This window comes from Cynara cardunculus, assembly GCF_001531365.2.
Source record: "Cynara cardunculus var. scolymus isolate 2C chromosome LG 12, CcrdV1, whole genome shotgun sequence".
NCBI classification, from domain to species: Eukaryota; Viridiplantae; Streptophyta; class Magnoliopsida; order Asterales; family Asteraceae; genus Cynara; species Cynara cardunculus.
Genome location: NC_037539.1, coordinates 6,464,977 through 6,479,206, shown reverse-complemented (window position 1 = coordinate 6,479,206; position 14,230 = coordinate 6,464,977). Strand labels below are relative to the sequence as shown.

At 35.0% G+C, this 14,230-nt stretch overlaps 2 protein-coding genes across 2 annotated transcripts; one reads left to right on the top strand and one right to left on the bottom strand.

Moving 5' to 3' along the window:
• The first annotated feature begins 6,291 nt into the window (after positions 1–6,291).
• On the top strand, positions 6,292–9,192 carry LOC112523269 (protein IQ-DOMAIN 14). Its single transcript, XM_025132796.1, has 5 exons — positions 6,292–6,604; positions 6,773–7,006; positions 7,485–7,694; positions 8,106–8,246; positions 8,515–9,192. Exons 1-5 carry the CDS (start codon positions 6,533–6,535, stop codon positions 9,097–9,099), a joined length of 1,242 nt encoding a protein of 413 aa, XP_024988564.1. The 5' UTR covers positions 6,292–6,532; the 3' UTR covers positions 9,100–9,192.
• Positions 9,193–9,662: 470 nt separating this feature from the next.
• On the bottom strand, positions 9,663–11,160 carry LOC112522833 (F-box protein FBW2-like). Its single transcript, XM_025132146.1, has 2 exons — positions 10,811–11,160; positions 9,663–10,246 (listed from the first exon to the last, which is right to left on the bottom strand). Exons 1-2 carry the CDS (start codon positions 11,158–11,160, stop codon positions 9,748–9,750), a joined length of 849 nt encoding a protein of 282 aa, XP_024987914.1. The 3' UTR covers positions 9,663–9,747.
• Between the last annotated feature and the right edge of the window lie 3,070 nt (positions 11,161–14,230).

The following is a 14,230-nucleotide window of genomic DNA, read 5'->3' as shown; positions in this document are numbered from 1 at the left end:
TAATGTCATTAAATGACAGTAATTTATTTATAGAAATACATTAATTAAGATTCTTTTTAATCTTACCCATTGATTATTATAATATGTGGTTGAGATTGGTTCTCACAGTTACCACAAACAATTCAGTTCTCATTTGATTAAGCCCCTATATATATATATATATATATATATATATATAATTAAACACATTCATGATGAATAAGGACATGTTATTAATCATGAATGAGATATTCATGATGAATAACATGTTCATATTCTTGATGAATATGCTATGTGTCGTTGCACTGTAAGCGGTGTATGGGTTCCTAATTAGTTTTAGGTTTCTAAAGGGACCTGTCCCTATATATATACAACTTCAATTTTGAAATCCGAAAACCAATTTATGTGTTCTTTCATAGATGAAACGTCAAATTATACTTTGTTTGTGGAAAAAAAACACAAAAATACGTTTAAATATGAAATACACACTCATACTCGCTACTCGCACACAAAAAATAAAACATATCAAACAATTGAATCATAGGTTAAGATCAAACTCATTTGATGTTTGAATTGATTTTACATGTCTTGTTTAATTCTCTTATGAAACAAGACATGAAACTGGTTTTCATTGTTTATAACTTTTATACTGTATTTCACGATTCTCTCTCTCTCTCTCTCTCTCTCTCTATATATATATATATATATATATATATAGGTTGGGGTTTAAACGAGAACGGTACTATTTTTAAAGAATGCGAGGACACTTGAAAAAGGTAACCATCAATGTGATACTATATCGGAGACGAAACAGTGTGTGGGCAACTTGGCATGCGATCTAGGTCGTCCATGTCCATCATGTGTGTTTCACGACTTTATCACATGTGATGATAGTTTGTTTGAGATTTCATTACATGTGATAAACTGGTGATATGCATAAGATGAACATATATGACCTACATTATTTCATTCCCATACAATATCACATGTAATAGTTGCTTATTTCATGTGTTTTCATTCATATATATATATATATATATATATATATATAGGGTTGGGTTCATGTGAGACCAAAGGTTTTTCGTGAGATCCGTAAGACCAATTTATATTTATTGATCAACTTTATAAACTAATGATCTAATGGTCTAAAGTTACACGGTGACATTTTTGTAATTATTGAGAAGTCTCGTGGCGTTTATGAATGTTCAGATCTGATGATTGTAAATCTAATCCAAGGGTTGAGAATTGATCTTACGGGTTTCACGAAAAACTATTGGTCTCATATGATCCCAAGTCTATATATATATTTCAAAGAGTATGGGTCCCCACTTCAATAATGAACACATGGAACCACACAGAGGCAGTACTTTGGTGACTTTCCTTGAATAACAATCATTTGGCTTTCAGATTTTGCTTTAAAACATCTCAAACTTTAAATTTCATTAATAGTCTCAATTTATAAAAAAAAATTTAGTAAGAAGTTGTTTGTTTACTTCTTAATAATTTTATTAAGAGGCAATCTTTGAATCGTTAATAAGTGAATCTTGTTTGACAAAAAAATTTTTTATCTCTTAATGGTTCTAATTAAAACTCTCTGAATGATTTTGTATTGTGGACCTCCCTTAACCCCTGATTTTATTCTGAATAATTACCAAACAATTATATTTTATTTTGCACTATATTATAAGAACATCTTAATTATTCTACACCAAACCATAATTGTAACATTGATTACGCTAATTCTTAATAAAAAGAAACTATTTATCCAATGGATTTTCCTTAAAACAATCTCCAAGCAAATACGGGATATATGTTATAAATTTCCACCAAAAACAAAATAATATAGTCAACAACCGACGATTTTCGGTACTATAAGTCGGATCCATAAAATACAAATATATCTACCCAAGAGTATTATATACCTAGATCCAACTCAAACGATATATGCACAACGAGTACCAAAAAGATGTCCAGGATCTGAAATCCTACAAGCAGATCTAAGCTGTCTTATCTCTCCCTTGGGCAGCTACCGACTTTCCTGAAAGAAAATTTATTCTAAAAAGAATAAGCGACAAGGCTTAGTGAGATTATACCAAAGCTTATAATTATATATTTTATATGAACAAAACAATTCATTGACGAAACAAAACAAAAAGAATCGCTTATTTATGAATTAGACCGTAAAATTAAAAATAACTGATAGAATCTTTTGTCCAGAGCGCAGTACAACCAGAGGGCCTCTGGTCCCGAAGGACTTGAAATCCATGACACAATACAACCAGAGGCTCACAGACATTAAAAATTGCAAAAACCTTGTTTTATTTTTATATTTATAAAAAAATAAATTATTTAACAAATAGATGAAAAATCATTTAACCCAAGCCTTCCATTAAAAAGGTTAGTTTCATAGAAAGAGGTGTCCCCATGGATATGAATGAATTGAAGAAAGGGGCAAAATAGAGAAAACTTCCAAAATAAGTAATGCTACAAAACCCTTTTTAGCACTTCAATTATGCATCAACATATTATTTTGGATAATATTTTTTACTTTTTATTTTATTTTTTCTAATTTGATCGAAATACCCAAGTTTTCATAAGTGTTCATTTTACAACTTGCGAAATGTAAAAAATACATTTCGCAAGTTGCGAAATAACACTTGCAAAATTTTGACTATTTTGATCAAATTAGAAAAAAAAATAGGTTAAAAAGGAAAGAATGCATTAATTACTAAATAACAAAAAAAAAAGATTAGAAAACTTAGAGTTGTTCATGGGTGAGACGACCCGTTAGACCCGGCTCATCCGGCCAGCTAGAAATACGGGTTTGGACAATTATTATCGAGAAAAGGACGGACATGGGTTTGTTTGTTAAAATTAACTGGCAGTCATGGACAATGTAAAAATAAGTATGGACAGGCTCGTCTGGCCCGTTTATGTTTTATAGTTAATATTTTTTTACTATTAATTAAAACTATACTAGTATACTTTAAAATTAAATTATTAAAGTTATAGGATGGGAGTTGAGACTATTTGGTTTTTCTTAAGAACACAAACGGCTCTACGTTATCTTTATTAGCATTCTTATGTCAAAAGTCATAATCGATCAACAATGGATAAAGTCAGTAGTTGCTTAAAATTTTAATTGCAACGGTGTTTTTCATTTACTTTTTGGTTCCAAATTTGTTAATTAAGAGTTACACTTTTTAGACCCGGTAGCCCTTGGGCAGGCCCAGCCCGTTTATATGACGGACAATGGCAAGTAGTCAAGCCCGAAAAAAAGGGCTTGAGTTTACAATATTAGGCTCGTTGGACAAAAAAACAAGTTAGGCCCGGCCCCGACCCACAAATGATCACCTCTAATTAAAACCCTTGGGAATTAGAAAAAATTATATCAGTTTTCACGGGTTTGCATTTAAGACAATGTGTAATTAGATGCATTGCATTTTCGACGGATCTAATCAATACAAGTTTACATTTTCTATAATCATTATACGTCACATTTACTATCAAAACAGTCAACAATGTTTATTAATTATCATCAACCCGCCAAGGCTTTTTTCGTCCTCCTTTTTTAGTCGCTCGTAGGGGTCTGGACCCCACAAAAGGGGAGGGTGCCAACTAGGCATCTCAGCTGTTCGAGGGAATTTCGTCGGCATCCAATCTCCAATTGGTCACCCCGGATGATAGTGATGGGTGAATTGTGACCTCATACAATCATGTCGAGTGAGCAAGAATCGGTTCGTTCACCTATCAGTCAAAACTATTACACCCTTTGTCGTCTACGTTTCTATTTATGTTTGTCCCAAAATAAATGTCTATTTAAGCTAATAGATAACTAAATTTTTCATATCTATCATTTGTTAATGTACAAATATTTACGAGTTAATGAAGAGATAAATTTATTAAGGGTAAAATTGTCATTTGGTTAACTTGTAACAATTATACATCTGTCCAAAATTATTTCATTTTTATTGTGGACACTTATTTTGAAATAGAACTAAACAAATTTCAAACAACCCCTAAAATCATACACATTAACATTTATAGTAAAGTCCAATTTTGGTCCCTAACATTTGCAATTTTCAGCGAATATCATTCCTAAACTTCAAAAAACCGGATTTAGTTCCTCATGTTTCTCAATTTCCAACAGCTTTGGTCCCTCTTTCTAACAGTCGTTGACTTTCTTCGTTAAGTTCAGTTAAATAAGGTATTTTAGTCATTTTCTTAATTTTATATTAAAATTAAAATACATATTATATTTTTAATTTTATATTGTCAAAAAAAAAAAGACGGCAACCATCTTTCGTATTTTCCTTTTCCCTTAATATAATGAAAATGACTAAAATACCCTCATCAATTGAACTTAACGAAAAAAATAGCGAGCGTTAAACAGAGAGATTAAAATAGTTGAGAATTGACAAATGCAAAGGACCAAATCCGAGTTTTTAAAGCTTAAGGGTAATATCCGTTAAAAATTACAAACATAGGACCAAAATTGAATATGTTTTAAATTTTTATAATTATTTTAAAAAATAGAAAAACTAGTTAATATTGGGTGTCAAAAACTCAAAATAAACATGTGAACATGTAATGGACCCATGAAATAGCAAAAGAAGCCATAATTCACAAAACTCATTTGACACCATTCCTTTTTGCTACTTCAGCTTTTTGTCTCCCAAACCCATGTGTAGATACAGACTTATGTTTCATTTCGGTTTTCGATTGATGAGTCAGATCACGTTTCGACAATTTCATCAAGTATCGTGGACAGTTTTATGTCAGTTCAATCATAAACCACTGTTTACAGCCACACCTGTATTATTGTATGTCTTATTGAAACGTCGTAAAATATTCTCCTATTTTGAAATTGGGATCTTCGGCACCATAGTACGTTTGGAACGTAAAGATACGGACATGGTGCATCCTGCAAACGCATCTGCATGATTCACATATGAATTCATGAGTTAATATGAATTCATGAGTTAGAATTAATATGAGAGCGATGTAGTCCATGTGGCAATCCACCTTGCATTGATAAGGGTAGGGTCATGGTCATGGTCATAGAGGTGGACAAACTGGTTGATCAATCGAGCCTTTAACCGATCGTGGTCCTTAGCGGTTCTAGCCATAACCTGTTTCTTAGCCGGTCCCTCTAAAAAACCTGTAACAAACGTAACCGGTTCTTTTAGTACTTTTAACAAGATTTTGATTTCTTTTAGTTTGTTAATATTTCAAATAAACTCCATATAATATAAACATGTTCCTTTTACTATGATCAAAAAGTGTATTTTAAAACACAATAAATCAGGTTTCGGGAACACGAAATTTGAAGTTTTTGAAAGTGTTTTGATTTATGTGAATAAACCGTCAACTCGAATTCCTATTTATATTCAAGCAAATGAGCAAAATGGTCCTCAGAAAAACCGGAAAAAAGGTAACCGGTCCTTGTAATTAGACCCCGGTAACATGTCCAACCTCAAAAAATCATAAATAACCGTAGTTTGTCGGGATTTTTAGTACCCGGTCTAGGTCTTGGTCTCTAAGCGCCTTATTGGTTTGCGGAACTTGGAATTAGATTCCATTCTATTCAAATTCACGTTTGGTTTAAATGAAAGTCCGGAATTAAAATCCGGGATTTCAATGTAATCCAACAAACATTAGATGTGAGCACTTTTATTTGGAATTGGGTTCCATTCCAATAACTCGTTTTAGGTGTTTTTACTTTCATTTAAAGGGGCGTTTAGTAAAGGCTTACCGGGTATGCGCTTACCTTACCGAGTGAAGATAGTAAGAACTGAGAATCTTTACCCAGTAAGAGGGTATTGCAAGAACTGAGAATTTTACTCGGTAAACATTTACCGGGTAAAAGACACTTACCAACAATCTATTTTTTGATGGAAGAGAATGTTACCTAATAAGGTAAACAAGGTTGGTGATTCTTGCTAATAAACACTTTATCTGATAAGCGTTTGATAAAGAACCTCCTATCATGACAATATAACGGGGAAAAAGAAGTTTTTACGATGATTTATTTTTCTCTTTCTTAATCATTAAAAAAGTTTCCATTTTTCAGTAGTAAAGACCAAAATTACCTCTTTTATCTTCATTCTCGTATCCTAATGAATTCTGCTTGACACCACATAAATCGCACTCCTGAAAAGCTGCAATCACAAGTCACAACTACTCAAAGTACAGAATTCGAATACAAGTATTCTTACCAATGACCGTGTCTATGAATATATATATATATATATATATATATATATAACTCGACTTGCAACATGGGTTTCTGACAAACATTCTTCATCTTCTCCACTTCACTTGCAAGTGATGTAATGTATCTTCCATTAAAAAATATTGCATCTGAATCCAAACTATATCCCAAATTCCAATAACCCTTTTTTATGCCAGATTTATTATAGAAATCCTGGGAATTTGTGATCAAATCTACCCAATTCTAGACTCTTTAAACAAGATAAATTTGCAGTACTTACTGGAATTACTGATGCTGTGATGGTATGTAGACTCGGGTGTCCAAATCTGATGATCCAAAATGGCAAAAAGGAGATGGCTCAGTATTCTCAAGAGATTCTTCATCTTTGAAACCTGTCAAAACAGAGCAAAGGTATGTATATATATACATATAGACTGTTGTATCTATTTGATCAGAAACACCAACACCCATGTTTGTTTACTTGTACATTCTGTGTTCCACAGACCTTACATCTGTATCTGTGTGAGATATTACTGGATTCGTTTGGTTAGTTTTAATTCTGACTGTTGTATGTTTCAGGAAAAGAAGAGGAGATGGGTATTGGGGAGGCATAAGTTGAAAAGGATAACCTCCCAATCAGCACCTATAGAGAGACCACCATCAGGACCTAAAGGTCTGCCGGTGGCTCAAGTAATTGATGAACTCAAACGGGTATCGGATGGCAACATTCAATCCTCATCATCTCAACACGGTGATGAGGAGAGGGAGAATGGTGCAGCCATCAAGATTCAAACGGCATTTCGGGGATTTCTTGTATGCTCTTTTCTTGCCGGTTGATATATTTTCGATTTTCCATCAACATTAAACAATCTTCTTTCATTTGAAAGGGTCAGTAGGTTAAAATGACAAGTTATCCATATATTCATTCAATTGCATCAACAGCCCTTAAGTTTGTTTATTGTTATGGGGAGAATCCAGAACAATTGATTGAAGAGGGTAGATGCAATCAAGAACAGCCAAAACATAACTTCTGACTTTTAAAGTCAATATCACCAACTTTCAAGTTCTAAATTAATATGAATTCTTTGAAATTTGTAGAAATATCAAAAGCAAATTATCCGAAACTAGATCAGATATTTGGGTAAAAAGGCAGCCAGAAAAGCTAGCAAGCAGTGAATAGAAAATTTAGATTCAAATGTCATAAGTTTGACTAAAAAAGTCAAAGTACACCCCTCCATTAGATTGGAGAGTAACTTCATACCATAGTTATGTGTTTTGCCTTATGTTTTAGGCAAGAAAGGCTCTAAGGGCATTGAAAGGATTGGTAAGGCTACAAGCCATTATTCGCGGGCATTTAGTTCGACATCAGGCGGTCACGACTCTCAAGCGTTTGCAATCCGTCATAAATATTCACTCACAAGCATGTGCAAAGAGAATCCAGGAGGTGGACTGCTGCCCTTCTCATAATTGTTATCAAGAAAATAAAGGAAAGGATTCAAAGGTTGGTTACTGCCATTTTCCAATTATTTTCAAGTTTCTTATGTTTTATTTCCGTAAATTTTGTTAGCAAGCTTTATCCTTTCTTTCCACACACTTTACACAAGTCAGGGGTCTTCACAGAAAGAACCGTTCTAGATGTCAGGTCTGTATACATCTCACCCACCAGACCCCACCTCCAGGTGGGACATGCTAGGCTTGTTTGGTTTGGTTTGTTATACTGGGTTTGTTTGGTTATATACTATAAAACCGTGCGTCCGTGCCACGCTAATAACTCTAAGATCGAGAGCCAGAGTGCTTCCTTCTCATTGCTCTAGAGCAATGCCAGCAGTTTACAATTAAATTAGCTTTCTTGCCTTTTAGCTTGATTTTCCACTCTTCTTAATGCGTTTTGGTTGTCAAATGAATATGCAAGAATGTACATGTCGAGATGAACAGTCAGAAGAGGTGGGATGACAGCATTCTAACAAAGGAAGAGGAGAATGCTATGTTGTGCAGCAAGAAAGAAGCAGCTTTGAAGCGAGAAAGGATCAAAGAGTATGCATTTAACCACAGAGTATGTGTGTGCTTTGTGTTTATAATTACAGTTTGACTTTCAAGTTCATAAGAGTAAATTCCATTTTGAAGATTGGCATGAATTCCTTCAAAATAGTATGATAAAGGTCGATAGATACATCAACTTAATAGAAAGATTGGACAAAAATAAAAATACTTTTGAGAAATCAATTTGACCTCAAAAGTCAAACTTTACTTCTCTATTACTAACAGAGGTAGTTTCAGAGATCAAACCTGTCCTTTCTGATCCTTGTTTGTTTTTTGCTCAGATGTCATCAGAATCTGAACAAAGCAAAGTAAATGAAAAATGGAGGTACTGGTTAGAACACTGGGTGGATACACAATTAGCTAAAAGAGAAGATCTTCAAAACCTGGGAAAGAAAGAAGTATTTGAAAGTCAAAAAGTCAAATTACGGAATCTGAAGGGAATGGATGCTCCAACATATATCTCAAGAGTGACCCATCACAGGAAACAACGTTCCATTGGAGAAGAACACTCCATTTCTATGGTGGGTTCTCCTGTGTTTCCGACTTACATGGCTGCAACTGAATCTGCAAGAGCAAAATCCAGATCATTAAGCTCACCAAGACTAAGACCGCTAAGCATAGATACATGGTCGGCCACCAATTCCCCATATAAGCATAAGCTGTTGTCTCCTATATCTTCCATCAATAGTGATGCAGGCAGTAGTCGGGTTTGGAATGTTAACGGTCGTGGTGGTGGATTCTCGCAGAGATCTCCAAGCCTGAAAGGGGTTCCTGGTCATGTGAAATCATACAAAACTTCCAAACATCTCAGCTTTAATTCAGAATGCTCAATGCCAAATTGGGATCAGCTGGGCCACTTCAGATGATCATATGCTAGCAAAATTCTGATGTCAATATATTATATCTTGGAAAGAGGACGGTACCCCTGGCAAGGTTAATATATTATATCTTAAAGGTAATGCATAAACAATACATCAGTTGCTGTACCATAAATGTTGCATCTGTGATAGGTAATCCCTCCATCTTTCCTGCACTTGTTACCAAAAAAGAGTCTAGCTCGAGATGCAAGTAGACCAAATTAAAGTTCAGACAAGTGGCAGTATTCGATATTCACTGTATTTGTCATAAATTTCAATGAAATTATCATAATTTTCTCGAAAATATTCCACCACCCATATCAATCTTTAAGTTAAAAAGTAGTATGCTTAGCTAAAAGGCCGAGCTTTTTCCTATTCTGAACCGATGGCATACGATAAAATGAAGTCATGAACAATATGCTTGTCAAATTAATAAAAACCCTTTTAGAAACAAGCAACAAAGAGTAATTGTGAAGCTTCTGAATTGGATTAAAGTGTAGATGATCAAGAAAAATTGTATTTCTAGTATCAAAGTGCCAAACCAAGCACAAAAGATATCGTTTACTCACAAAATATACCTCAAAATAAGCAAAAAGATCTCACATCAGGTATCTTTTAAGTACTCAAAACAAGACCATGCAAACCTGAAGACTAAAGTTAATCTTCAATGTCATAATTGCCTTCACTGCCAGAGGACTCGTCACTATCGTCAATGCAAGGGCGCCGATATGCAAAGTACTCGATTCTTTGTAAACTCTCCTCAAGGTCACCTTCGACTTTGAGATTCACATTCAAACTTCCGTCAATATCGAGATGGGTAAGTGACTTACAATTGTTAACGATTTCAGAGAGACCAGCATTACTAAAACGGCCATAACAAAGTTCAAGTTGTTGTATATTCGACATTGTTTTGGCTATCATTTTTGCTTCAGAATCGTCAATTAGATTGGCACAGGTTCGTTGAGTGGACATGTTCCTCTTCAAACAAACCAAAGACTTGCATTGGTTTCCAAAAGCTTCGAGACCTTTGACTGTAATTTTGGAGCAGTCGCTAATATCCAGCACTTTCAGATTTGGTAGCGATGTGATATGCTTCAACACCATATCATCAGTGACATCGCTCATCGGCATTTGCAGCACAGTCAAACATTTTCCACTGCAGAAATAAAGAGGAAATGAAATAACGTGTTTACACTCTTCTTCATATGCTATAACTACGAATGTCTCATATGTAATTTCGTATATGTGAGAATATATAGAACCCGGTTATTGGATTACTCTCCAAAAGAACCCGCAGAGAAGGGATAGAAATGGTCCAAGTCTAACCGATATGGGATTCAACCACACCTATCCAACGGCTCCAATGAAGGCTAGAAGGTCACAAATTATCCCACCCGATTGCACCAGTGTCGAGTCCAGGAATGGTACATGACATTATGTGGAACCCAGTTAGATTACTCAGCAAAAGCAGAGGTTTCTAAATTCTAACATATTTTTAGGGAAAATGGTCCAAACCAAGTTGATATCGAACCACTACATTACTTTCGAAAAGAGTGATTCCAACATATATCCAGAAGAACTAATCCAGGTATGTACGACTCCAACAACAGTGTGTCTCCATCAGCAATTTGGCAAGTTCATTTTCATCATGATTCAACAAAATCTAAACAAAATATAAGCAACAAATTGGATCAACTTCAAACGTATACACATTACATACCGGTTGGCGACGATGACGAAGCCAGGGTTTCCCAATCGGTAGGCGGAGAGACGTTGAAACGTACACTTGCTCCATCGTACGAGCTTGCCGACAGCCAGGTCCACTACACGACTATCGTTGCGACGTCGACACCAATCCGCCACATCGATTTCAAGCCAGCAGTACGGTCCTGCCACCGCCTCCATCCACGGCTTACACACCAATGGCACTTTTCTCACCATCTCGTCCGCCGGTATCCTTACAAAGATCAATGCCAGTATCTCAGGGTTCAAATCCTCCCACCTCCCTCTCTCATCCTTCACCGCCACCGCATTCTCCTCGCCGGAAACCACCCTTCGCGTTTTACTCATTTTCGCCTAAAATTCTCTATTTTGTGAAAAATATTGGCCGCGTTCATTCACAGTCAAGTTGTTTTCTTCTATTTCAGTGTTTTTTCTTCGTAAGAGTAAAATACAAGTTTGGTACCTAAACTTTAATTATTTAACGTTTAGTCCCTACACTTTAATTATTTAACATTTTACTTATCATTTCCTTTTTTTTTATCGTAATTTGAAAAATAATCGTGTACAACTCATAATACAAAATGTACAGATTGGCATTTAAATACGTTATTAAAAGAACAATTGTTTGAAGCTCTGGCAGAAGTAACATGAATTAAGGTGAAATCAGATAAAGAAGGATTTTATCACTGGTTTTCAAGCTAAATATCTTCTTATAGAACCATTAGTAATAACTAAGGGGCTGTTTGGCAGTTGCTGAATGGTTTGGTGCAGAATGGTTAAGTGGTCAGAATGGTCAAGAGGGTCAGAATGGTTAAGTACTGAAAGAAATATGGTTGTTTGGTAAATATTCTCTGAATGACAACAAATTACTATTTTACCCCTCTATATGATTTAATCCAAACCAAGGTTCTGTTAGCATCCAAAATGAACGGCGACGGTAGTTTCAATCCGTCAGAATGATCGGCGATGATTTCATACAGAAAATGAACGGCGACGGTAGTTTCGATCGGCGACAGTGCTTCTTTAATGTTTTTAGCCTTGATTCAACATGAGATTTCATACAAGAAATTAGGGCTTCGATCGGTGACTGTGGTTTCAATCGGTGATTGTGGTTTCGATCGGCTATGGTTTCATACAGAAAATGAACGGCGACGGTGGTTTCGATCGGCGACTGTGGTTTCGATCGGTGGTTTCGACCAGAAAATGAATGGCGACTATGGAGACGGCGACTGTGGAGACAAAGACGATGGAGGCGGAGACGATGGAGACGGCGACGATGGAGACGAAGACGATGGAGACGGGGACGGAGATGGTGGAAGGACGGAGGCGACACAGCAGCGGGCAAAAATGGATCGATCGATTGGAAGGAGGAGAGGAGAGGAGACGAGACGAGATCGATTGGAAGGAGGCGACACAGCAGAGGGCAAAAATGTCACCAGATCCCTCTGAATCGTTGAGGGGAGCCCTAGCCCCTAAATGGTTAAGAGGCTTTTGTCACCATTAAGAGGTCCTTTTTTTTTTGCCAAACAACTCTAGCTTCTTAGCGATTAAGAGGTGTTCTCTTAATGTCACCGTTAAGAGGCAACCAAACAGCCCCTAAGTAAACGACTAAAATCCACATTAACATGAGATTGTCCAAGTAACCGTTATAAAGGGTTTTACAGTAATTGATACATATAATGATTTTTATAGTTGATTTAAAACTTGATAGTTGAATTAGAAAACTTATGAGAACATGTTTTATACAATACCCATTTAAAATATTAAAACGAAAATAATTTTAAAAAGGACTAAAATACCCTTATAACAGCACACATGTAAAAAAATCAATTTCTTCTTGATCGATTAACAGAATCCTAGGTCGAGACTGATGGGGATAGAACAAAGTTACTATTTATATTGTGTTTAACAACATGATTAGCATGAAAATCTAAATCTAAAGAAATGTGAATTTATTTTCACTCTTATAGACTAAATATGTAAGTTGACTACAAGTTAAGGGACTAAACTTGTAATTCACAGAAAGTATGAACTTGGAGATGATGGTGGTAGTAGACGTGGGCCCGTACGGAACGGTTAAGGGGAAAACTAGACATCTTCGTTTTGTATTATTTTTATTTATTTAATTTTAAATCAATTTACGATGACTAATAAATAGTTATCCGGTAAACGTTTATCAGTAAATTTAACATTATCATTTATTTATCGGATAATATTTTAGTCCATGAAAATAGAATCGTATGCAAATTGACTATTTAAAAGTTTTTGTTTTTTGTATATTTTCTTTAATTCAATTTTTTTTATAATTTAATTTATACTTAATAACAAAGTAATTTATTTTTGATTTAATAATATAATTTTTTATAAGAATAATAATTAAGTATTCTGTTAGAAATCAGTTGATTATCTTAATTATATTTTAGATTTTTTTTATATTCTTAATGAAATGTTTATCTTGTATTTTTTACTATGTTTATCTGCAGTAATTATATGAATTCAAAAATGAAACTTTAATAAGTTGTACGTTTGCACAGTTTATCTGTAATCTTGAACTTTAAGTAATGTGCATCAATAAACAGTACTTCATTTCCGATCATTGCCCCATTCTTTTGAATGTTAATGATCTTTCTTTGGGGCCTAAACCTTTCATGGTTGGGTATTGATGATTTTCAAAAAACGGTCATTTCCTCTTGGTCTTCAAGCTCCTTTCTTGGGGATGCTGATTTCGTGTTAAAGGAGAAGGTTAAAGCTCTTAAAAAAGACTTGAGAATTTGGTCAAAAAACTTCTTAGCCAATGAATCAAAAAAGAAAGATGAGATTCTCAAAGCCTTGTTTGATTAGGATTCTAAAGCTGAAATGGGGGGTATTTCAACTATAGATTGCCAAAAAARAGATGAATGGATCTTTGATCTGATGCTGTTGGACAATAGAGCAAAGTTGAATATCCAACAAAAATCGCGCTCCAAATGGGCTCTAGAAGGGGATGAAAATTCCAAGTTTTTTCATAATTTTATTAACTATCGTCGGAGAAGGAACAACATCAAAGAGATTATTTGCGACGGGGTTTGGAACTCGGATCCCTTGGTTGTCAAAAGTGTTTTTTTACAGCACTTCGCTGACAGATTCAAAGAGCCTTGCTTCTCTAGACCAAAGTTCATCAGTCCTCTGTTTGCTAAATTGTCGCCTTTTGAAGCTGATTYCCTGGAATCRTCCTTCTCMGCTTTAGAAATAAAAGAGKCTGCTTGGTCTTGTGATGGGTCRAAAGCTCCTGGGCCTGACGGTCTAAATTTTAATTTCATTAAGAAACTCTGGCCAGTGATTGGCAGGTCTATAATTGAGGCGGTTTTTTTCTTCGAAAATTCGGGCAGGTTATCCAAGGGATGCAATGCTTCTTTTATTGCCCTAATTCCAAAAAAAA

Excerpts from the sequence above, each read along its gene's own strand:
- LOC112523269 (XM_025132796.1), top strand. The coding sequence starts at position 6,533 with ATGGCAAAAAGGAGATGGCTCAGTATTCTCAAGAGATTCTTCATCTTT. Across the intron at positions 7,007-7,484 it reads CGGCATTTCGGGGATTTCTT|GCAAGAAAGGCTCTAAGGGC; the intron begins GTATGCTCTTTT and ends CTTATGTTTTAG. Across the intron at positions 8,247-8,514 it reads AGTATGCATTTAACCACAGA|ATGTCATCAGAATCTGAACA; the intron begins GTATGTGTGTGC and ends TTTTTTGCTCAG.
- LOC112522833 (XM_025132146.1), bottom strand. The coding sequence starts at position 11,160 with ATGAGTAAAACGCGAAGGGTGGTTTCCGGCGAGGAGAATGCGGTGGCG. Across the intron at positions 10,247-10,810 it reads TTCGTCATCGTCGCCAACCG|TGGAAAATGTTTGACTGTGC; the intron begins GTATGTAATGTG and ends TTATTTCTGCAG.